The following is a 25,726-nucleotide window of genomic DNA, read 5'->3' as shown; positions in this document are numbered from 1 at the left end:
GCTGTCTGGTTCATATGCAAATTAAGTAGTTTCCAAGATGAGAGTATGTGGACCGCGTGGCACTAATGAAATAGTAGAAGATAATATAGGTAAGTTGTAGTGCTTGGGAACGAGGTTATTCCAGGCGAAAGCCCTTGGAATTAAATTCGGAAAAATTAATTTCCGACCTCGCTGGGATTCGAACCCACGACCTTCCGAAGGTCGTGGGTTCGAATCCCAGCGAGGTCGGAAATTAATTTTTCCGAATTTAATTCCAAGAGCTTTCGCCTGGAATAACCTCGTTCCCAAGCACTACAACTTACCTATATTATCTTCTAGTTTCCAAGAATTACGCGTAATATGTTATTGCGTCAGTCGTCTCGGAATCCATCCTAACAGGGGGTGGTTGGGGTCTATTTTGTAAAATATTTCGTAGATTACGTCAGGGTAATAAGGAATATCCTTATCCAACCGACGAAACATCCACTCGGCTTTTGTCATATCAGAAACCTCAGGAATAGACTTACCGGTAATTTCAGACAAAAGATAGGGAATACCTTTGTAATATTTCCCTAGTTTTAATTTTTTCAGCGTTTTCCTTAAGCTTTGTGGTGTTGGCTCTTTTAAGTGGTCTATGATTTTCTTCTTTACTTCGTTGTCTAAATATACCGGTCGATAACCTTGGATATGACTCATCCAGTCCCTAAAGTATTTTATTCTCTTATAAGGTGTTTTCTTACGACCTCCATTGGCGTAATACTGCTCTCTGGTAGCATTTGGTACGGCATTACGAATATTCTTACCACACTCGTAACACTGTGCTGACGTGTCGTCTTCTATTTGCATTTTCTTACCACAACAAATATTCTTATTTGGTTTAGTAGGTACAAACTTGGGTTTCAAGCACTTTACACAGAAGTCATAAACAAACTCTTTACATTCATGCATCGTATATAGAACGAATATTTTAACTTACTAATGCGGGGCAAACACAGCAGCAGTAAGGGACACATTGCGCTAACGCGGGTAATACCGGATGTAGCCGGGGGTCACTTGGCGCGGGAAATTGCTGGGGTTCCCGGTACCCCCTCCGCGAGTCCCCCTTACTGCTGCTTCTGGCTTGTGTGGTTATGGCATAATGAGGGTCGGATCACAAGCCACCAATAAGATGCGGACCTGACAACAATACACAAAGACTACGAGAAGAATGCGCTCTGAATATTTATGGCTCTACCAATCAAAACCTTAGAATGTCGGTTCGTAATTTTCAATAAGTTCAGTATAAATTCGTTCTACAGCATCATCCCTATATCGTTACATCTGTTCAATACTTTCAAAAAAGATGCCTCCTAAACCAGCCGTAGTAGAAAAGAAAGGCGAGAAGAGAGCAGGCAAAAAGGCTGCCGTCGGTGACAAGAAGAAGAGAAAGTCCAGAAGAAAGGAATCCTATCCCATCTACATCTACAAAGTCATGAAGCAGGTCCATCCTAACACTGGTATTTCCAGTAAGGCCATAAACATCATTAACTCCTTTGTCAAGATTGTCCAGTAGAGTTTCTACAAACTCTTCGGATTTGAACCAGGGACCTTCAGATCTTCAGTCTGACGCTCTCCCAACTGAGCTATTTCTGCAGATGTGAAATAATTGATAGAAATAATTGAAATAATTTTCATATTCAAATATAGACAAAACACAACATAAATTAACAGAACTATGTTCATTTGTAACTTTTAAAACTAGCTGAATCCTTGACAAGTAACGAGCCAATCAGCTCGAAGTGAAAACATGCACAACTTGCTAGCGTTACCCCAGTGTAGAAAAAAGCATCCTAGTACTGGCCTGAGCGGGGTAGTGTTTTCTATGTTTTTTTATTCAAACAAAATCAAATTAATATGTAGAACAAGTCTTTAGTCATTTGAATTTGAATATGAGATAAAACGGAAGCAAAAGATTTGATGGCTAAAATATATTTTTCTAAAATCTTAGAGGCTTAAAAATTTGTTCCTAAGAATTATAAGGTGCCCCACCCCGTTTTAATTTTCAGTGGTCAAATTGGTAATTTGATGTGGGTTTTACTTTGCCGAGCAAGTCTGCCGGACATCTAATTTTGAAGGTGATTTTTTAAGACCAGGATTTCATGGACTTCCGGTATAAGAGCGCATGCGTTCAATTGCTTGCAAAAAATTAAAAAAATATGTTCCCGATTTCTAATCTTTTTTTATAGGAAGTAAACACAGAACTCTGTTTTTAAGCATGATTATTCACTTCCAGAAAATTTCGTATGCGCCAAAGAAGAAAAAAGAAAAGAAAAAAGATTATGCCAGAGTCCTCGTTCTTTGCCGCAGGCCAGAAGAAACGCAGGCTCTGGGTACGAGTTTTGGTTCGTAGTTTAATCTTTTCCAGTGCGCAAGCGATTTAAAACGAATTTCACACCTTCTTTTGTTTAAACCTTCATTCTTTTGTTCTTAATTAAACAAAAGAAGGTGAGAAAGTCGGGATAAAGCCGCATGCGCGCTGAAAACCACTCTTAAACTACGAACTAGCTTATTTAAAGATGTTTCTCAAAAACTTTGACATTAAAGTTTGGGATGCCTGTGGTATAAAAATGTAAACTCCAACCTAATTGCTAAAAGAAGGGCGACACTGAAGTACTTCAAATCCATTGCAAAGCAAGTGGGACCACTCTTAACCTTTACCTCTAACAAACCGCACATACAAACCTAAAATGGAAAATAAATAGCTGGGAGCCAGTTTTGTATAAAGTTATTCGGACAAAGTCCTAAATTACGAACACATTTGAAAACTACGATGTTAAACGAAAACGTACATAATAAGTTTACAGGGTATTGTGGCGCAGAGCAAAGAAACGGCAAACGCATTATTGTTCAAATAGAAAAAAATTTTCTCAGGGCAAGCAGCATATTTTAATATGATAAGCTTACAGTACAGCGGTGTTGATATGGTCGTGTGTTTAACTTCAAATGTCTATTATTGAATCAGCGATTTCAATGATATGATTTCTCAACAAGAATTTGTCACCAAATTGTTCTAGAATACGTAACTTCTTAGCATGTTTGGGGGCGGGGGGTGGGGGGGGGGGGGTCACTTGTCACTTTCCTTTCCTTTTCTTGCTCAGCGTTAATGACGACCATCTTAGCACTAGTGTCCATTACAAACCTACTGATTCTCATTCTTATTTATTCTACTCGTCCTCTCATCCTAAGCTTCATTAACTATGCACTAACTTCCCACGTAAAATCTAAGGCAGGATGACGAGTGCTAAGGACAGGTGATCAGTGCTAGGGACAGGTGATCAGTGCTAGGTGCAGATGATCAGTGCTAGGGACAGATGATCAGAGCTAGGGACAGGTAATCAGTGCTAGGGACAGATGATCAGTGCTAGGGACAGGTGATCAGTGCTAGGGACAGGTGATCAGTGCTAGGGACAGATGATCAGTGCTAGGGACAGGTGATCAGTAGGGACAGGTGATCAGTGCTAGGGACAGGTAATCAGTGCTAGGGACATATGATCAGTGCTAGGGACAGGTGATCAGTGCTAGGTACAGGTGATCAGTGCTAGGTACAGGTGATCAGTGCTAGGGACAGGTGATCATTACTAGGGACAGATGATCAGTGCTGGGGACATGATCAGTGCTAGGGACAGATGATCAGTGCTAGGGACAGATGATCAGTGCTAGGTACAGATGATCAGTGCTAGGAACAGATGATCAGTGCTAGGGACAGGTAATCAGTGCTAGGGACAGATGATCAGTGCTAGGGACAGATGATCAGTGCTAGGAACAGATGATCAGTGCTAGGGACAGGTGATCAGTACTAGGGACAGATGATCAGTGCTAGGGACAGATGATCAGTGCTAGGGACAGTGATCAGTCCTAAGGACAGATGATCAGTACTATAGGGACAGATGATCAGTGCTAGGAACAGATGATCAGTGCTAGGGACAGATGACCATGGCTAGGGACAGATCTAATCAGGCGATAATACTGTCGGGCGATAATATGGTAAGGTCGACTATGTGTCAAACTGGCATGAAGTATATACCTGTTGTAAGCTTTAGTTGTGTATTTAGACCATGTCATTTAAGATTAGAGCTTTGTTTTTTCTCGTAATCTTTTCTCTTCTTCTAGAGCTTGCACACGTCAAAGAGTTTTACTACAAGCATTATACCTTCCGAAAAAAACATCGTCTTGTAAGTATGTTAAGATCTTGTACTAGTATTATGGTGAACTTCTCTTAACGTTCGAAAGCTGCAAGCTTAAAAAAGATTACACAAATAAAATAATACCACCACAGTAAAAAAACCTTTTGATCTAAAATGACTTTAACCAATTCATAATTTTATTCATTATGTACCGGTAACACTATTTTAATGGGCTTTGATGATTCTCATGAACCAATTCAAAGCCAACCAAAATGAGTAGTTGGGCAGCAAACTCTTGCAAATTCATGTTACATATTTTGTTATTGTGCTTTCTACAGACTAAGCAATATAACACAAAAGAGAAAGATTGTGAGTCATTAAACTGCTCTAGTGAAGTTGGATTAAAACAGATCAAATGCACCAGACAGTGTATATCACCTCATTGTTATAAAGAGATGTATGCATGGGATGAGGTAATGACTACATCTAGTATCACTACGTACACTGATCACCATATAACATCCATCCATCATATGCACCAGACAGTGTATATCACCTCATTGTTATAAAGAGATGTATGCATGGGATGAGGTAATGTACATCTAGTATCACTACGTACACTGATCACCACGTAACATCCATCCATCATATGCACCAGACAGTGTATATCACCTCATTGTTATAAAGAGATGTATGCATGGGATGAGGTAATGTACATCTACTATCACTACGTACACTGATCACCACGTAACATCCATCCATCATATGCACCAGACAGTGTATATCACCTCATTGTTATAAAGAGATGTATGCATGGGATGAGGTAATGTACATCTAGTATCACTACGTACACTGATCACCACGTAACATCCATCCATCATATGCACCAGACAGTGTATATCACCTCATTGTTATAAAGAGATGTATGCATGGGATGAGTTACAAATGTACATCTAGTATCACTACGTACACTGATCACCATATAACATCCATCCATCATATGCACCAGACAGTGTATATCACCTCATTGTTATAAAGAGATGTATGCATGGGATGAGGTAATGTACATCTAGTATCACTACGTACTGTACACTGACCACCATATAACATCCATCCATCATATGCACCAGACAGTGTATATCACCTCATTGTTATAAAGAGATGTATGCATGGGATGAGGTAATGTACATCTAGTATCACTACGTACACTGACCACCATATAACATCCACCCATCATATGCACCAGACAGTATAGAATTGTTATAAAGAGATGTATGCATGGGATGAGGTAATGTACATCTAGTATCACTACGTACTGTACACTGACCACCATATAACATCCACCCATCATATGCACCAGACAGTGTATATCACCTCATTGTTATAAAGAGATGTATGCATGGGATGAGGTAATGTACATCTACTATCACTACGTACTGTACACTGACCACCATATAACATCTATACATACAATGCATCATAGTATTGATTTATTGAGTATATTAATTTTTTGTACATTATGAATTTAGCTTTTTTTTCCGGGAAGTCTTCCAAAGGAGTGATCATGGATAATTTCTGGTTTCTAAAACACTTTGTTATACTTGATTTCAGCTTGAAGAGGGTGAGATAGATGTTCGATTAACCTCTTTCAAGGGTTGTGTAACAAATGAGCTACGAAATAAAGAAAATATGGAGAAAAGTTAAACAGAATTAAAAAGTGGGACGTATCTGCTGTTTGCACCAGAGGAACCAGGCCCGATGGATTATGTTCTGTTAACAAGGATAGTACTAAAGGCATAATTAGCTTATTTAATTAACTTATATGTATCATATTTTAGAATTTTTATTTTAGAACAATTTATACTTTTGAATCATTTTATTTAGTTATATATATTGTACATTTTTATAAATTTTTATATCGGTTAGGTGTCCCCTATTAGTAGAGTGTTTCTCCCTAACCCTAACCCTAACCCTAACCTAACCCTAACCCTAAACCTTAACCCTAACCCTAACCCTAGGGTTTCTATCTATCTATTTATCTTCAGTTTAGCTTGGCCTTGCTGATGACCAAAGATAATGCTTGTCTAGCATGATGACCAGAATGTTTTTTGATAGGTGTTCCGCCTACATAGATGGCCAGACAATGAATGTAAACAGTGGCTATTGTGGACTATTCGATGCTACTCAGATCAAGTTTAGCTTTGCCTAAATTTCAAGAAGGCTTGAAATGGTCCTAAATTTCATTCAAAAAGACTTGAAATGGTCCTTGAGCTCATGCTCTATAGGGTCGATCCTATGAGGCATTGCATTTGAACTTGCAAAAGGAAGATTATCTCCTCAAATATTTTCATATTCAAACTGAAAGAAAGAAGAAAAAAACTCAAATCTGTGCAATAAAATTTCTTCAAATTTTGCATTTGGCTTTGGTTTATGTTTTCAAAAGCTTAAGTCAAAATCTAAAAAAAATTCTATTAGAGGGAACCATGCAAAATAAATTTTATTGATTTTTACAAATTCCCTCATACAAATTTTTGTTGTATAAAAGATTATGATACAAAGTTTACATATGCTATGTTTTTTTAATCACTGTTTGCTTCCTGTGTTATGGTTTTTTAAATGAACATTTTTGATGGTATAATAAGGGTTCTGAAGTTGTCAATGTAATGTCTTAAATCATAAAAAGCCAAAAGTTTCAGTTTTTAAAATAAAACAATCACTGGGAGTTCAAATAATGCTCCAATGCTGCTAAAAGCCTTAAAGGCTTCATGAAGTTGATGAAATACAGTAACCAAACACCAAGAATGAAATCTAGGTTGTGGTTGTCCTTGATACTGCAGGATACAACAGCTTGATCCAGGCTAATTGATTGTATCTGTAGTGTGAACATAAAGTTGCTAACATCATATCTCCATAAATAACTCCTCGGAACATGCCTCAAGAAACCATTGAAACTGCAACTTTAAACCCAGCATACAGTACGAACCCCCAGGCTGTTAGCACCAACACTGAAATAAACTAGAACAGTGCAAATATAAATATAATTATTAATATACTAAATAATTATTTATTATAATACTAAACTTTTTAATCAATATTTTAGGCCTGTATCAAAGGGGTCTGTATCTCTCCTTCAATTGGCCGTGAATATTTAGCCAATCCCCAATAGTATGTGAACTTGACATATGATGTATGTAGTTTCTGTACGTTTATTTGCAGTCCCATATCATGTCAAGTTCTCAGTGAGCTAAATGTATGACAAACCAAAGGTGCAATTAATAGAAACACAAAAAAATAAAGTGAAGATGAAATGGGACCATTTATTAACCAGAGGGAGGGAGAGGTAAGGTTTATATTAGTTTTGATCTGCACAATGCAAGTTGAAAGGTTTCTCCCCTTTTATGCTGCAAACAAATCCTTTTGCCCTTCACTCAGGTTACAACTTTGCACAAAAAATAAGTTACCCCCTCCCCCTCAAATACATGCACAAATTTTTAGGTACCTTTGATCATGAATTTGCTTAAAGTAATGACCCTCCCCTACCGTTTGCACCAGTGCTTATCCCCCCTCTAATATATATTATTTGGAAGCCTTCTTAAGCTTAAAAACAAAACAAAAAAAGTTGTAAGATTTTTAAGCTTGAATATTAACATTGGCAGAAACTGAAAATGAAAGTTACATTTTTCAAAACGAGCATAAATGGAATTATTACCAATGTGGGCAATGCTTTTCTGGTTCTTAAGGCCATTAAACTTTCTTGAAAACTGTTTTTCTTCAAAACATTTTCTTCTACAAAATGGTAGCAACGAACTAGAAGACAGCTACAAATAACACAGGCTACCCAACAAAGTATCTGATTTTTCTATTTGGAAATCTTATATTAATAAAACATTAGATTTGAAATAAATATATATATATATATATATTAATATTTGGAATTATTTGAAGATTTTGAAAGATTTCATTGATTTACACAATTTTATTTTTATACTATTTTGCATCATACTTGTTTTATTTATTTGGGAATCCTGTGGTTTTTATGAGACTGCGCAGTTCTCCTTGTACCAGTCTCTCTCTTGGCCCTAGCAACGTTTACTTGGTTCGTCTAGAAACAAGAAAATGGTTGGGATTGTCTGAAAAACGAAAATATCACTAAAAATTACAGATTTTAACAATCAAATACTGTGTGACAAGCAGCAGTGGTAGACACGTTTGTGTTTTTTTGAGAATGAATCGCACGGAATCGAGGAAAAAACATGCGAAAGTAAGTAAGCTTAAAATAAAAATATGTTTACTAACTAAAGATGCTTCTTGCTTTTTGAATTGAAAGTTTAGAGTAAGCTTGTGTTTGGAAAAACATTAAAAGTTCTACAGGAAAAATGAAATAATTATATAATTTGTATGAAGTGCTATGGATAAATTATTAAAACCCCTTCGCGGCTAACATGAACTATTGCAGTACAGACACCAGAAGTTAATAGTACTTGTACTAAAAACATGTTCAATATTGATTCTTTCCCCGCTGTTTTGTACCTCCACAGCAAAGCTGCAGCTAGTGTTACTGCCAGTCGCAAAAGCAGTCACAGTTTTGGGAGCCGCAGAACGATTGGTGCCAATTCCCGTAGTAACTTATTTGCTTCAACAAGCCGTAAGAGTGTCGTGATTGATTCAAGCCGACCTGATAAATCGCATTCCAAGCCACTTGTTCAGGTAGGGATTAGATTAGATCAGGATCTGAGGAATGATGAAGTCTTGCTTGTTTGTCAGTTTGTGAATTTGACTGTGACAATCTATGTGTAACATCTATGTGTGACATCAAAAATGTAACACATTCTTTCTTTTATTTGCTTGTGAACACCATCATTTTCAAGGGTAGCATTCATAATTCTTATATCCCAAAAAATGTCGATTGCATCTAGGCATGAACACCAGACAACGAAACATTTGCTAATGGGCTTCTGAAACTTGTAAGTTTGTCAGCTAAGAATGTTAATGTTTGTTTATTTCAAATAAGGTTACCTTTGAAATCATCAAACATATTTTTAGTCAACGAACATTCAAATTTCAGGAGCCAGTTAGAACATGTTTTGCTGTTTGGTGTTCACGTCTAGGAGCAAAGGACAGTGAGATTCATGGCTGCTTAAATAGGATTGAATCATGTGATCAGTCCTGTATAGGCTGGGGGAGAGGGGGATGGGATGTGCCGATGACCATGGTTCCAGCCCTGAGATTTTTCTCTGCTTGACAGGGAAGCAAGGAGGAAAGAAATATAGTTAGAAAAAGTAAATAAGGGTGTTAACTATTCCAATATGGAATGTCCATGATAAAGTTAAACATCATAAGGTTACTGCAATTGTTTGTTGACAAGTGTCCTAGATTTTAACCTTAACCAAAAAGATATTATCTTAAAATTATACTATCAATACGTCCATGTTTTCAGTACATGTGTTATTATATATAATTTTTATCATTTTGAAAGGTTTTTGATGACTTTGGCCAAGATGTGACACCAAGAAGTCTCCTGGCAGTTGATCCAACTGTAAAGTAAGATTTGATCATTTGAATTCACTGTTTGAGCAAGCTAATACATAATACAGTATTTGACAGGTTCACAATCCCAAGATAAATGTCCATTAACATCTCTTTTCTGATTTTGTAGGCGAAATCAAAGCCATACATTCTTTGATCCTAGTTCATCGATAGCAACTGTAAGTATCCTGGCTATTAGTTTATCATCTTGCTTCATATTTTTTCAATTCCATGAAACTCCTTCTGAGCTGATCGAAGTCAACACAAAAACAAAAAAAAAAGGCTTATGATTCAATTTGGAATTTAGCTTAATAAGATTTTGTGGAGGGAGGAAAACCAGAGAACCAGGAGAAAAACCATTGAATCAAGAGAGGGACCTCGTAAGGAATCGAACTTTTAGCTCTACCACCCTTGACTCCCAAATAATTCTTTATGAAGTTTTAAATCACAAAAATCTTTTAATTTAGGAATTTACTAGGGTAAAGCTTTTTCTTAGCAAATCTAGCAATGTTTGCAAATGCTCAATCATCTGTAAATTACTTTTGATACTTACATCTATGATTTTGTTATAATTCATTCTGAATTACCATAGCTATTTTTAGTCAATGACTTATGCCCACCCACATATATTTGTATCTAAAGCCCTCAGAAGTTAGTCAATCATTCTATGCTGCCAGTACAGCCAGTATGTATGGAGGCTTCTCAAGGTATGGCATTTATTGCAAAACCAGTTCTAGGCCATGTAATAGAATAAATTTAGTTGATGTCATTGATACAGGTATGTAGCAGAGCCAAGGCAAGCCTAATGAAAGACTGTAGGGAGGGGGCACGAATTGTGATTACAAAATATTCATATATAAAAAATATTTAATTTTTAAAAAATATTGTGTACTAGAACTTCCAGAAAATATCCATACCCCACCATGGAGGGAATTTGTAAAAAGAAATTCCACTTTTCGTTTATACAGACTCTGTAATTTTGTTCTTCCTCTGACCCCTTTCCCTCCAGAATTTCCAATTTTCTTCTTGTGGGGGGGGGGGGGGGGGGGGGGGGGGGTATGGATATTTTTTCTGGAACTACTCATAAAATGTACTCAAGTTAATTAGTAATTTTAACAAATATATACATAAAGAATAATTGTAAATAATATCAGGATAGTTTAATTAGAATAGTTTACAGAACAAGAAGATTCCTTATTATCTAGTTCCAGAAGGTCCTAGGTAGAGATACCGATATTTTCTTGAACTACACAACCATTAAAATAAACTGCCCCAGAGAAAAACAACATTAAATATTAAAAAAATTATAAAACTATATAAATATAAAAAATATATATATTTTTGTAATTTGCTTTTCTGGGGGAAGCTAGAAAACATACATTATTCTAAATGATGCATACTTATAACTCCAATTTATTTTAATTCTTATTTCTGCATTAAAGATCTGTGTTTGGTTCAGTATCTGGAAGATCATCTCCAGAATCAATCAGTGAGGAGTTAGCTGAACCAAGTAGTTACCATGACAAGTTCTCATCTAGTATTGCAGGTCAGTTCAAATATATCTGTACATATAACAATTCTTAACACAGGCTCACATGAAGGACCATATAATTTTTTTTACTGGGGAGGAGGGGGGGAGGGGTTGGTGAGTGGGATTTGTGGGGGGGTCATAAAAATAATCAGTCAGGGTGCTTTTACAACAAACTGAATGGAAATCAAGGGAGAGGCCATGTTAAGCAACATAAAAGCAACACATTTCTTGTTTGGGGTAACACGCAAATGTTACTTTCCACTCCCCAATAAAAAATGAATAGAGAGAGATGTGTTAGATCCCTGCCCATAGGCAAGTTTGGCTCTTAGATCCTACTTTTGTACCCTTGGAAATTCAAGGATATCCTTTCTGCTAGGGTGGGGGTGGGGGGGGGGGGGTAGAGATGGGGGAGGAGGGAGGAGGAAGGGGTTAATATATTTTCTTCAACAACTAAAGCTGTGTACATTCTTTTAGTAAAGTATACATGATTTGCGTATCTGTAATGGGAATAAGGTTCTTGGCTAGTGTGGCATTGCTGTATTTATTTAATAACTCAGTTTTGTACCTCACAATAATATCCCATCAATCTTGTGTCTTTTTCTCTATAGAAATACGCACACAACCAACTTTTATGAAGGAAGAACTGACAGAGGAAGATCTTGAGAAACAAGTATGAATAGAGGCTTTGCACCTTCACGTGATGGCAGCCATGACAGCAGGCAGGAACACTTGAATCTGGTCTAATTTTATAATACATGAGAAAGAATTCAGTTTCCCAGGAGAAAAAATACGAAAAATACCATTGCTTGCTGTCATGGCTGCCATCACTTGACGGTGCAAAGCCTCTAATTAAAGTACTGATACCTTTTGTAGTTCTTCATCATGACAATCCAGTGTGTCAGGGGGTGTACTGATTAGGCAATCACACCCTTTCAAATTGTCTAAAAATTATAAATATAATGACATCAAAATGGTTCTGCTTGCCCCTTGTTGGAGCTCCAATGGCACTAGTACTCTTGCCACACCTCTGCACAGTGTGACAGTGTGTGATAACTGTTGTTGTTGAACATGATCATTCAACAGGTTCATTTGACACTAACGGAGACAGACACCATATGGCTATTGGATCTGCCAGGAACATATGTTGCAGAAGATCATGAATTTGCAATAGAAGAGAAAGAAAAAATACAGAAATATGAAGAGGTGAGAAAGCGATTTTTAGATATTAGAAAGATATTAGTTATTAATCTTAGTCATGTTCATGTAAGTTCTAAAACATCCATTGCCTGTTTTTTTTTCCGTTAGTTACTTAAGAACCGTGCAGGGAATGACATGTATGTAGAAAGAGGCATGCAGACGTTTAATGACGCACCAAAAAGCAAGGAAGTACAGACATCCAAGGTGGAACTTTTTGTAAGTTGAAAATTATACATGTAGTTAATCAGTTACTTCTGTTGATATCTAACAAATAGAGCTTTAGACTAGGTATGCAACCATCCCAACAAGCTACTACACAAAGAAATTACCCTTGAGTTACATTACAGTGACAATGGTTAGGTCTCTACTAGTAACATACATACTTGTACATGCTTATGTACAAAGCAAAATTTTGTTACAAAAATAATCCTTTATGTTTGCCACTCAAACACACATCAGTGAGCCACTTAAAGAAGAAAAAACTAATTATAGGAAAGTCACTAATAAAAAAGACTTGCCTTACATGTGTAGTGTGAGTTTGTTTAATGTGACTGTTGTTAAAGGTAAAGCACCTATATTTAACGTTGGTAGTTCCTTCAGTTAAAATTCAACTGCTATCAATGGAAGCTGACGGTGCGCACTTTACCCCGCTGTAAAATCTATAATGGTTTAGTTTTATTTTATATTTAATCCTGGCTGCTGTATATTGTACAGGATGTGGGTTGCATGGCAACGACATGGGACATGTATGACACTCTCACCAGTCAAGCCACAGGAGCAGAAGGTTGGTAAAGAATATCCTGTGTCGGTAATGTTTTACATTTCACTGACCCTGTTCATAGTGATGCAGATTGTGGCCTGGTTGTATGAAGGGTACATGGATAGTGCTACCAGACAGTTAGCGCTATTCACCCTTCATACAACCAGGCCAGGTGCCTGGGGGGGTACTTCGCCAGAATTTGGGTAGGGGTGTTCCGCTGGGATTCTGAAAGGGGTACCCTGTTTATGATAAAAAACTCAAATTTGTGTACCCTGTTTACGAGAAAAGATTTTTTTTCAATTATCATGTCATCTCGCGTATCGTTTTTTTATGACCGTAATAACCAGTTTCGGTCAATACGAAAGTAGAATCCCTGAATATGACAGGAAACTCAGGAAGAACTTGGAACTTGAGTGAAATTGCATACCCTGTTTATGATAAGAAGCTCGAAAAACTATACCCTGTTCAGTGGATCATCCCTGTATAGTCCATATATGGGAGTACCCCCCCCCCCTCCCCCCCAGGACCAGGTGATGTAAAGCACCTATACAGTAATTGTGCAGCACTAAATAAATTGGAAATAATTGGTACATTTATTTTTTGAAAAAAAAACAAACAAAACACACATTTATAATTATTTGGTAAAGTAACATTGATTATCAAACATTTAGGGTGAGGTAATGCCCTGTTCCCTCCGTAGCCCCTCCCTACTCCAGTGGTAAAAACTGCATGTTTTCATCTGTTGTTCTTCTGTTTTAGCTGACAAAATTGATTCATATGAAAAGCTTGAAAGCTTGAGTAGACCAGCAAGTGGGGAGCGAGCAAGTAGCTATGGTGACAGTGATAGTGTGGGCACAGGATCTATTAGACCAGCTAGTGCTGCTTCTGAAAGTGTAACAGGTGAGTTCTGTCTGTCTGTCTGTCTGTCTGTGGGTCTGTCTGTCTGAATGTTAATGTAAATGTGCCGCTGTGATGGCGTGACCATCGAGTTTGGGATGCATGCTTGTCCTGGCTAATTAGCTAATCAGAGCGCGCGTTATATTGTGGCCTGTGGTATTAACACAATAGAAAGTGCGCAACCGTTCTGTGTTCTCTCATAAAGCACGCGCTCCCATCCAATCAGAAGGTGAGATTCATAATGGGTATTTTATAAAATAAGTGTTAGTACATGTAAGTTCTGGATGCCTGCCTTCCTGTCTGTCTGTCTGTCTGCCCGCTTATCCACCTCCTATCCTTTATTATACCATTTAAAAAAATAATAATATTAAGTTAATGATTTTGTTCAAGGTAGTAGAGCCAGTATGTTTACCATGAAAAGTGCTTCCCTGGAAGAAATGCCAGCTGGTGAAGAAAAGGATAGTGACAAGAATGCAGAAGAAATCGCAGATGCGATAAAGGAGCGCATTCTTGGAGTAGGTGCCAAACTAGTATAAAAGATTCACGCTAATATACGGACAACGAAACGCCAGAAAAAACTGCCCTTAATATATAGAGTTGTCCGTAGTATAGAGGTGACCGTAATATAGAGGTATTCGTAATATAGAGGTGTCCGTAGTATAGAGGTGTCCGTAATATAGAGGTATTCGTAATATAGAGGTGTCCGTAGTATAGAGGTGACCGTAATATAGAGGTGTACGTAATATAGAGGTGTCCGTAGTATAGAGGTGACCGTAATATAGAGGTATTCGTAATATAGAGGTGTCCGTAGTATAGAGGTGACCGTAATATAGAGGTATTCGTAATATAGAGGTGTCCGTAGTATAGAGGTGTCCGTAATATAGAGCTGTTCGTAATATAGAGGTGGCCGTAATATAGGGTTGTCCGTAGTATAGAGGTGGCCGTAATATGGGGGTGTCCGTAATGTAGAGGTGGCCGTAATATAGAGGTGGCCGTAATATAGAGGTGTTCGTAATATGGAGGTGTCCGTAATATAGAGGTGGCCGTAATATAGAGATGTCCTTTATATCTTAAATTTGTCTTTTTGCTTTTGACATGTGAAAATGTATAGTATCTTGTTATCACCCTAGTGTAGCTGTTTCTAATTGCACTTGTTTGTCAATGATAGTCTGATAGTATGAAGAGCAATCTTTTCCTGATGGAGAGAGCCATCGCACAGAACATTTACCAGCCTCGTCAGGCGCAGTACAGAGCTCTGGATGTTGTTAAAGGTTTGTAGGCTGCTAATCCAACGTTTTGTTGTGTGTGGTTGTAGAATCCTGGAAGGAATTTGTCCAGGATTGCAGTAGCTACTTAATCAGGTCGAATTTTATTGAACTATTTACATAACTTCATCCATGACAATTATCTAAGTTCCTAAGCTATCATGGAAGGGGTAAGCACAACAGAGCTTGGCTCTGACGGAATTATGACTAACAAACCTGACCTCCATGACGTCTCATTTTGATGAAGGATTAACGTCCGAAAAAGTCAAATAGGTATAGCAATACGTAAGATCTTTTGATAGGATGCTCAACTTTCTTCTAATATATCCATCATTTACGCCTTATACACTGACATATTCCAAACTTGTTAACCCTCATTGTACCCATGTATGTCTATATATAAAGTAGATAACGACTAGTTTTGGAACTAGCGTCGGTGTTTCTTTAGTTGAAACAAATGTGTCGTAGTAGATAATTTAATCACCGTAAGTACGAAAGTTAGTCGGACTGACGTTTCGGACGTTAGTCCTTCGTTGACTCCGACGAACGACTAACGTCCGAAACGTCAGTCCGACTAACTTTCGTACTTACGGTGATTAAATTATCTACTACGACACATTTGTTTCATATATAAAGTGATTGGATAAAAACCATGCACAGGCTGAATAGAAGAATATCTTTTTTAGACATCGATGCAGAGAAGGAAGAAGAAAGTGCTTCAGTTACTTTAGCAGAGCTTGGACCAAGACTTAACAAGTTGTGGTCGTATTCATGTAGTCTAACCAAGGGTAATAATGTTAGCTGTATGGCATGGAACAAGAAAAACCTGGTATGTAGTCTAAGTTGTGTTTAGTGTCAATAAGAGTATCAAATACTCTACTATGGTGCGAAAAGTTTATTCTCCTTTGTTCTGTTCTAGGACATACTTGCTGTTGGGTATGGCGAGTTTTCATATTCAGGACAAAAGGGTGGTCTCGCTTGTTGCTGGAGCATCAAGAATCCTGAGGTAAGACTGATCTTGCGCTTCCCGTCATATTAGTTAGTAAAAGCGAATGTAAAAGTGTTGTAGTAACAATATGATCTAAACTTAGTGAAAAGGACATGGGAGGGGGGGGGGGGGGGGGTGCTAAAAACCGCAAATTCGCATGAAAAACAAACTGACATAAAGAGAAATTCAATTCTATCATAAACCCAAAAAATAAATATATATAAATAAATATATACAGGATAATCTAAAGCAATAAAATCTTTGACAAATTTAACTTATTAATATTTTGGTGAAAAAAGGAAAAGACATTTTATTATATAGATATCGATGAAATACCAGGTTCTCTCTAGTGTCGAAAACTTGATATCTTTCACCAGTGGAAGATACCATATCTTTCACACGTGAAGATATTGCTGTTGACATAGTAACGTATTTTAATAAAGAATTTTTGAGCTTTTGTTTTATTTAAGTTTCATCGATATCTATATAATAAACAGAACATTACATGGCCGCCTGGAAATACGAATTTTATCTTCTCGTGTTCAATTTAGATATCTCACTCGTTCGCTGCGCTCACTCGTGAGATATCAATTGAACACTCGAAGATAAAATTCGTATCTCTGCGTGCCCATGTAATATCCTCTATATATATATAGATCGATGGGCGGCGATCGCTGATACTACTGATAAACAAGAACTATCAATATATATTAGTTTATGGACTTATTATATATTTTTATTGGCAGCAATTAATCCAATGTAAATATGTTTATACGGAGCCAATAAAATACGTTGTCTTGTCTTGTCTTCTCTAAAGAAAACGCCAACACCGAAATACGCAAAGAAAGTCGAAAAAAATTCAAAATGTTCAAAATCCACACATTCCATGGAACTAAAACCGCAAGAAACCGCATATTGTCCGAAATGTCCATTTCCCCCTCTTTAGTTGCATGGTAAGGGAAAATTTTTAGCTAAGGTTCAGTTTGAGACGTCTGACTGAACCTAAGTTTATTTTTTACTTAGCTTTTTAACTTGTTGGGACATTGATCACGTGAGCCATTCCCACCGATTCAGTAAGAACCTCGACTTGCATGAGTCTAAAGGAAAAGAAAAAAAACGAAACTTTTTCAAGTTTTTTCTCTGCTCAAACTTATTAATGATTCATAAGCGCAAGAAATCAAAACATCGTCTTGAAGCTGGGTGAAAAACTGTTAGCAATCTAGATACTCAGTCAGAGTCCATAGAAAGATCACCAGTAATCTAGATAACCAATCAGAGTCCACAGGAAGATCACCAGTAATCTAGATAACCAATCAGAGTCCACAGGAAAATCACCAGTAATCTAGATAACCAATCAGAGTCCACAGGAAGATCACCACTAGATAACCAATCAGAGTCCACAGGAAAATCACCAGTAATCTAGATAACCAATCAGAGTCCACAGGAAAATCACCAGTAATCTAGATAACCAATCAGAGTCCACAGGAAAATCACCAGTAATCTAGATAACCAATCAGAGTCCACAGAAAGATCACCAGTAATCTAGATAACCAATCAGAGTCCACAGGAAGATCACCAGTAATCTAGATAACCAATCAGAGTCCACAGGAAAATCACCAGTAATCTAGATAACCAATCAGAGTCCACAGGAAGATCACCACTAGATAACCAATCAGAGTCCACAGGAAAATCACCACTAGATAACCAATCAGAGTCCACAGGAAAATCACCAGTAATCTAGATAACCAATCAGAGTCCACAGGAAGATCACCACGAGATAACCAATCAGTGTGATATTCCTTCTAAATTAGAATGAAAAGGAAGACCACAGAATGTGGATATCCATCAGTTCGGTTGGTAATATTTCTAGTTTCTTTCCGTAGTATCCTGAGAGAGTGTTTCACGTCAACAGTGGTGTTACTGCTCTAGACTTCTCGGCAGCACATCCTAACTTGTTAGCAGTAAGTATACCTTCAAATAAACAAAACAAGAACTTCAAATTTTATCGTTAACATGACCTTTGGGTTGATCTTTATACATTCGTGGTGATGCGATGTTTTTTCCACTACAGACCACATGTCCTTCCCAAGAGTAACAATTCTTTGTTTAACGATTGAGAATGCGAGGCACATGAGCATGGATACAAATTGAACAAAAACTGTATTTTCTTGAAAGAGAATGATACGTGGTCTAAAATGCCAAAACCTTGCACCCAACGGATCAGGTCTATTAAAAATTTGTGGAGGGAGGAAAGCCGGAGAACCCGAAGAGAATCCGAAGAGAATCCGAAGAGAACCCGAAGAGGAGAACCCGAAGAGAACCCCTCGAGTCAAGGGAGAGTACCAACAATCTCCAAGCACATGCGATAGCATAGTTGAGTTAGAGGCTTTGAGAAGGCTTTTTCATACCTTTAAATAGAAACATTGATTGTTTAATGACGAAGGCACAGAAAGTGCGTGCCAAAGTTAACCTATCTACTCTAATACAATTATATTGATTGTTATTCAGGTTGGCTTGTATGACGGCACAATAGCAATATATAATGTTCGCAGTCCAGAAGACTCGCCAGCTCTAGACAGTTTGTAAGTGGAATTTTACTATCGCTTACTAAGTTTTAGGCGTACTGCACAAACAGGGTTCGTGCTACTCCTTGAATTTAATTCACGTGTTCAAGGGCACTTGAAAAGCTCTTGAATTTTACGATTTTAGCGAAACTCCTTGAGAACTCCTTGAATGTTTGCTTTGATCATTACTTGCATGGTTCTAAAATAGATCTAATCAGAAAGATTGGAAACTGAAAGTCGGCCATGTACCATTCGGGCTGCGGGTCTAATTGTTTTAGTATAAATATACCAATACTCCAGTTTCGAGTTTTCTTTGCTCAGCCTTAGTCTCGGTTGTGGTTCTAATATTGTATTGTTCCGTATTACGTACATTCCTTACTATACAATGGCCCTTAATAAGAAGAAAGAACACATTTGTACACAATGTAGGCTAAAACTGAGCAAAGGCGAACTCGAAATGGTCAAATAGATGGATACAAACAATTTTGAAATTCAGTTGAAATAATATATCTATACATATTTTGCATTGGCTTTGTTTTTCAAAACCTGCACTTTTCGCTACTAGTGGTCAATCACTAATAGACTACTAATAACTCAGCCAATCAGAGCGCAGGATATCATGATGATTGTAATGGTTGTGTGGATCATGTTGTAGTGAGTCTCAAGGTAAGCACACCTCACCAGTATGGCAGCTACAGTGGGTTGATCGTGATCATGGGACCGGTGAAGAGATTGATGAGATCCTGGTATCGATATCTGCTGATGGAAGGGTCACTAAATGGTCTATCAGGAAAGGTTTCGAATGCGCAGGTTAGAACCACTAAGTAGAAGGTTTTTTTCGACAGATATCCCATGATCAATTGCTGGTTTTCACAGCCGCGATGTTGGATGAATTTTACGAAAGATTCGTCTTTAGTCTCTTTTGTTAAATTCATCCAACATTACCACCGTGTCTTTTGTTATTCCATTCTCTTTGGCATGGTTAATGAGAAGGTCCGCAAAACAATAATCAGTATATAAAAGTATTTGCTGCTACCTGTCTGAATAATTCTTTCTCTATTTTAAAAAGACTTGATCAAGCTCAAGAGAATAAATGTGACGAAGCAAACGACTAAGGGGGGAGGGGCTGGCGGAACTACTGGACGCAAGAGCGACGCTCTCATTTCAAGGTTTTCTGCTGGCTTTTGCTTTGATTTTAACCCAAAGGATTCGAATATGTGAGTACTATTTTAATCCTATGTATCATTTTTTAACTTAATCATGAAGCTTGTATTCCTTCCTATGATAACAAATGAATGTTACGTTGTCTCATTACAGATACTTGGCTGGGACAGAGGAAGGGCATGTTCATAAATGTTCGTGTTCATATAACGAACAGTTCCTGGAAAGCTTTCTTGGACACACGGTGAGACCTTTAAGGACGATCACACCGAGTTTACGGGCTAAAGAAATATCTATTTTGATGCATGCAGTGATGTCTAACAAAACTGGATTTTTTAGCTGAAACAAGTCCTTGGTTCAGTACTGCATGAACTGAAACACCTCGAAGAAGTCGTAAATATAGTTGTGACTTGGAAGAAAAAATCACTTGTGATTAAGTCATAAGATGATGAATGATTGATATTTCGTGAAAACAGAAAGTCTAGAGAATACGATAGCAACTAGTATCGGGATTTACCTATTCTTCGGTTGCACGTTACGTCATCGCGGCCATGTTGGTGCCATTTAACAAAAGATTTCTCATTAGCACCCATTGTAAACGGCACCACAATGGCCGCCATGCTTTTGTCTTTTGACTCTCTTGGGAATGCTTGCAATCCATCAATAAGTTTAATCAGGAGAAAGCTGCCAATGTAAACCCGTATTGTCGACTCAAAATTACCTCGCGATAGCAAAAAATCGCGATACAAAACTTATTGCGATTTTGAGTCGTCGATACGAGTTCATATTGGTGGCGCTGGAAGAACATACAAACCCGTAAGGGCAATCAAAATCGCAATAACTTATATTAAAGTTACATCGTAGCAATCATGCACAAACCTTGTTATTGAACCACATTTAGCTCTTGTGGAGGTTATACGGCCAGTGATTAATTAGTACATTTCAGTTCCATATATCTTTTTACTTAGGGCCCTATTTATAAAGTAAGGTGGTCGCCATTGTGTGATGATGCTTTTATAACGTGCAGTGCTGATTGGAGTATTAGACTGTGGCACCAGGACAAGACACAGTCAGTTATGACTTTCTTATCATCCACGGTGAGTCACTTGCTTATTAAATACTTCAATATTTGTAATGTTCCTGGCTGAAAAGTAATGATAAAAAGGTAAATTATACACCTTGAAAAGATGAAAAAACTTTACCTTTTTATCATTACTGTTTCACTTAGAAACGCCGACGCAGCTCGTCGAGTTTCGTACGTGTGCACTTGAGCTGGCTGGAATAAGATATCAAAATAAAAAGAAAAGAGTTAAGAAGGGGATCAACATATTGTTCAACATATACTTTTACCGCGGTTTTCGGTATTTGGCGAACTTGGTAGTTGCAAGCTGCACGCTGGAATTAAGTTTTTCGCTGCCGTCTATCAAAAATAATCAGTCGGTACCTTTTATGATGTTCTTGACTGACGGCAGTGAAAGAACAATTTCACAACAAGCCTTTCAAATGTGTCTAAGTTCGCAGAATATTAAACCGCAGTACATTATTACATTTTTATTTCAGAAATCCGTCAACGATATCTGCTGGTCACCAGTTTGCGCTACTTTATTTGCCTGTGTCACTGATCGAGCTATAGAGATCTGGGACCTAAAGGCTAACATGTGAGTAGAGTTACACCAGTTTGCGCTACTTGATGCATCTTTCTTTCCGTTTTAATTGTCATTGTCTCTAAGACCCTATTCGACTGAACTTTCTTCAGACAACCATATTGGCTACCTAAAAAAGACTCTCGTGACTAAGAAATAAAGAGAGTATCGCGAAATAGACCTTTTGACCAATATGGCGGCCATCTTGAATTCTATTGTTTTTAATTAAGACATTATGGGATGCCAAGTGGGCAACTATTGGAAAATTTAGAGACTGCGCAGCTGTCAGGATTTCTTTTTATATAACTTTGCGCTTTTCAATGAGAAGCACGTCTAAAAAGATATTGAATTTGCTGGTGATTGGAACAATATTTGAAACACCCCCGGGAGAGGGGGGGGAGGGTACTACCACCCCAACTTAGGTAGGGGTATGCCGCCAGGACCTCAGAACCCTGACCTTATCTCAGACCTAAAATTCTGATTTAACATACCCTACCCCAGACTAAAACAAAGAATTGTACACCCTATCCCAGACTAAAAGACGGAAAAGACGGTTGTTCAATAGATTGCAATCAATATTTACTAACGTTTTTATTGTTTTGTGCCGTCAGAAAGCGTAGCCTATTCGCCAGACGAAAACGAACAAATCGTTAATCCTATCCCAGACAAAAATGGTACCCTATCCCAGACAAAATGTCCAAAAATGATACCCTACCCCAGACCCAAAAGCCGAAAAACCATACCCTATAGGGCGGTACATACCCGTATAGCAAATATAGGGGAGTACCCCCCTCCCCCCGGGGAAACACCATGACTTCAAATTATCTGATAACGTTACCTCGCCATTCTATGCTTTATACATATTCCACTGCCCCCTGGGCGTCCCATACTTGAAGATGGCCGTCGTATCAGTAAACGAAATTTTTATTATGGACCAGAAATAATTTCACTCTGACAAGATGCTCTTTTCCTTCTTACAGTCTAGATCCTATCATTTCGTACGTTCCTGTGCAGAACTTCAAGCTTTCAAACGTGATTTTCTCTCTTAACACATCGGTTAGTAGCATATGGTTTTATTGAGCATGTGGCTTTTGTAACAGCTTAACCTATAATCTGGATTGTTGTATTTTGTTTGCAGATCCAAACCATTTTAGTGGGTGATTCAGAAGGTCAGGTTACTGTCTATCAACTCTTGGGTACATCTCAGGGCACAGATAGCGAGGTAATGGAAAAAGACCTGCTACCGCACCTAGACTAACAATAATTAAGTGGACTCTTTTCGTGTTTGACCATAACATGATGTTCACATTATATAGCGTGACTCGATTGAAACAACCTACAAATATAATAATAATAATAATAATAATAATATAATAATAAACTTTATTTAACGATGATAAAAAACCAATTTAGCAAAGCTAATCTTACATTGGGTCATCAAGAAATATAAAAATACAAAAATATGTGAAGCTAATATAAATATCTAAACTACAAAATTTAAATATACACTAAACTATTGAGAAAAGATACTATTTATAATTATGATTTATTTAACATATATTTGTAGAGTTCCGTTCTAAAACTCTTAAATTGCTCAATATTTCTTAAAGCAGTAGGTAAATTATTATAAGCCTTTGCCCCACTATAGGGCAGACAATTTCTACTGATGCATAACTTAACTTTAGGTAGCCATAAATCATTATTTGCAATGCTTCTAGTTATCCTATTACAAACTGAAGATTTCAGCTTAAACATATTACTAATATACTGGGGGGCCATGTTATGAAGGGCCTTGTATACTAAAGTACGCAGTCTGAATGTTACTCTTTGATGAATAGTAAGAATTCCTGATATGTTAAACAGTGGACCAGCCGAAGTCAGTTTAGGCTTATCAAAAATTATTCTTAATGCCATATTCTGTAACTTAAGGATACGTTTAGCATGACTTGAATGACCCCAAATAGTGCAACAATAATCAATATGTGGCTGTAGAAAATACTTATAATAAGTCAATCTACAGTCTAAAGGTAAGAACTTCTTAATCCTTCTTAACAGATAGATTCCTTTACTTAAGGTCTTGGCTACTTTGTCAATATGACACTTCCATAAGAGGTGTTTGTCAATTATTACTCCTAACAGTTTTTCAGTTTTAGTTGTTTTCAACTTAGCGCCATTGTAGTAAACTTCAAGGTCACTCTTTAATCTTGCTGCTTTCTGATAAGTTGATATCAACATTGCCTTTGTTTTGTCAAGATTAACAACCATGTTATTTTCATTGCACCATGTGTGAACATTAGACATATCATCGGTTAGAATGTCATTGAGTTCCTCAACTGTCTTTGCACTGGAATGAGATGTAGAGTCGTCTGCAAACATATCGATATTGGAACTAGTGTATAGGGGAAGGTCATTTATAAATACAATAAACAGCAGCGGCCCAAGTATGCTTCCCTGAGGTACCCCATAATGGACTGGTTTCGTAGATGACAGGATTCCTTGAATCCGAACACACTGCTGTCTGCCTTGTAAATATGACTTGAACCAGGATAGCACTAAATTATCACAACGATAGATTGCAAGTTTCTGAAGAAGTATATCTGTGTCCACCATGTCGAAAGCTTTGCGGAAATCCACAAACACTGTTCCAGTTAGAAGACCTTTTTCCATATTTGATGCCCAGCTGTCAATAAGCTTTAATAAAGCTGTTTCACAAGAGTGATTGCTTCGAAAACCTGATTGGGAAGTATGCAACAATTTATGTCCAATAAGAAAATCGTAGAAGCAGTTGTGAATATAACGCTCAAGGATCTTGCTTACTGCACACAATATAGCTATTGGCCTGTAGTTGTTAACATCACAATGATTGCCAGATTTAAATACTGGGGTGACCTTGGAGGTTTTCCAGACAGTAGGAAACTTGCCACTTGTTAAACTCTTATTAAAAATGCTTGTTAAGGATACCGTAATTTCATTCGCAGATAATTTGAGGATTTTAGAACTCAAACTATCAAGTCCTGTGGCTTTATTAATGTCCATGGTAGACAGAAACTTGTGTACAAATTCTGTGGTTATTGGAGGAATATTAAATTTCAGATCATCCTTAATCCTTGAGTTTACCATGACTTTCAGTTTATCAAAGTTGGTTGCAGGCTGTTGATTTAAGATATATTGATCAACAACTGAGGAGAAGAAGTTATTAAAATGTTCACCAATGTCTTTAGGATCAGTAATGGTGTTTTAAATATGTAAGAGGAAGAGGACAATAAGTAAGACAGATTAATAAACCCTGAAAAGGGGTAGCTCATGTAGATAGCCTTGATAGCCTTTAAAAAACTTTTCATCAATACTATGGTGAACGTCAAGGCACAGCTAACTCAAAGATCACGATTGAAATTGAGCATGTTAGCTTTTGTGGTAGGAGGGTAGGGAAACTGAAGAATCCGTGAAACAAGGGATGTGATGCCGACTACAAGGATAGAACCCGCATGCACTACAGCTACTCCACCCATGAATCTCTATGTTCTCATACTCAATGATGGCAGTGGTGCATGGTTTCTTTCCTACCCCTCTCCCTCCCCTCCCCTCCCCTACCCGGCGACCCCACACACATACACACTTGTTTTGAGAACATTCTCAGGCAAATTACCTTGCTTATGATATAATTTATCTTGTAGGTGTCTTTCCTTCGTAAGCTGTTAACGTTCATCAATCAGTCATCCCCACCAACCAAGCAAAACGAAGAAGAACAAGTGGATGATGGATTTGATTAATCGCCAAAGTCCCTCCCTTGAACTGCTGTTCTGTGCGATGTATAACACAGACACAAAGATGTTTCAAACGTATTGGAATGTTATTTTCAACCATTGACTAGTAAATTCTATAGTTATTTATTAAAAAAACTCTTTCAAAAAGGAAAAAAGAATGAAAGAATTAACAATTTTAAGTCTTGTAATTATTAGCATTTGCGGGTCTTAGACTGTTAGGCAGTTGACTGTATTATACTTGTATATCTGAATTTTTCGAATTATAATATAAAACATAAAAAACAATAT

General features: G+C 37.4%; 2 protein-coding genes across 2 annotated transcripts; both read left to right on the top strand.

The window, feature by feature from the left end:
• The first annotated feature begins 4,051 nt into the window (after positions 1–4,051).
• Positions 4,052–7,455, top strand: LOC148911036 (uncharacterized). The gene is made up of 3 exons (XM_089030212.1): positions 4,052–4,190; positions 4,481–4,615; positions 5,754–7,455. Exons 1-3 carry the CDS (start codon positions 4,074–4,076, stop codon positions 5,844–5,846), a joined length of 345 nt encoding a protein of 114 aa, XP_088886338.1. The 5' UTR covers positions 4,052–4,073; the 3' UTR covers positions 5,847–7,455.
• LOC116303703 (dynein axonemal intermediate chain 4) lies at positions 7,358–25,725 on the top strand. The gene is made up of 25 exons (XM_031713293.2): positions 7,358–7,482; positions 8,681–8,849; positions 9,619–9,683; positions 9,799–9,847; positions 10,311–10,375; positions 11,111–11,214; positions 11,808–11,869; positions 12,283–12,402; positions 12,505–12,612; positions 13,111–13,180; positions 13,916–14,056; positions 14,444–14,568; positions 15,222–15,324; positions 16,005–16,147; positions 16,238–16,324; positions 18,190–18,267; positions 18,815–18,888; positions 19,526–19,680; positions 19,940–20,087; positions 20,188–20,275; positions 21,000–21,128; positions 21,592–21,689; positions 22,655–22,730; positions 22,813–22,896; positions 25,349–25,725. Exons 1-25 carry the CDS (start codon positions 7,391–7,393, stop codon positions 25,442–25,444), a joined length of 2,529 nt encoding a protein of 842 aa, XP_031569153.1. The 5' UTR covers positions 7,358–7,390; the 3' UTR covers positions 25,445–25,725.
• Position 25,726: the final 1 nt, after the last annotated feature.

This window comes from Actinia tenebrosa, unplaced genomic scaffold (genome assembly GCF_029948245.1).
Source record: "Actinia tenebrosa isolate PJP-AT-01 unplaced genomic scaffold, QUT_ActTen_1.0 PGA_scaffold15__27_contigs__length_11533743, whole genome shotgun sequence".
Lineage (NCBI taxonomy): Eukaryota > Metazoa > Cnidaria > Anthozoa > Actiniaria > Actiniidae > Actinia > Actinia tenebrosa.
The sequence above is the reverse complement of the archived record's forward strand: the minus strand, read 5'-3'. Positions and strand labels throughout refer to the sequence as shown.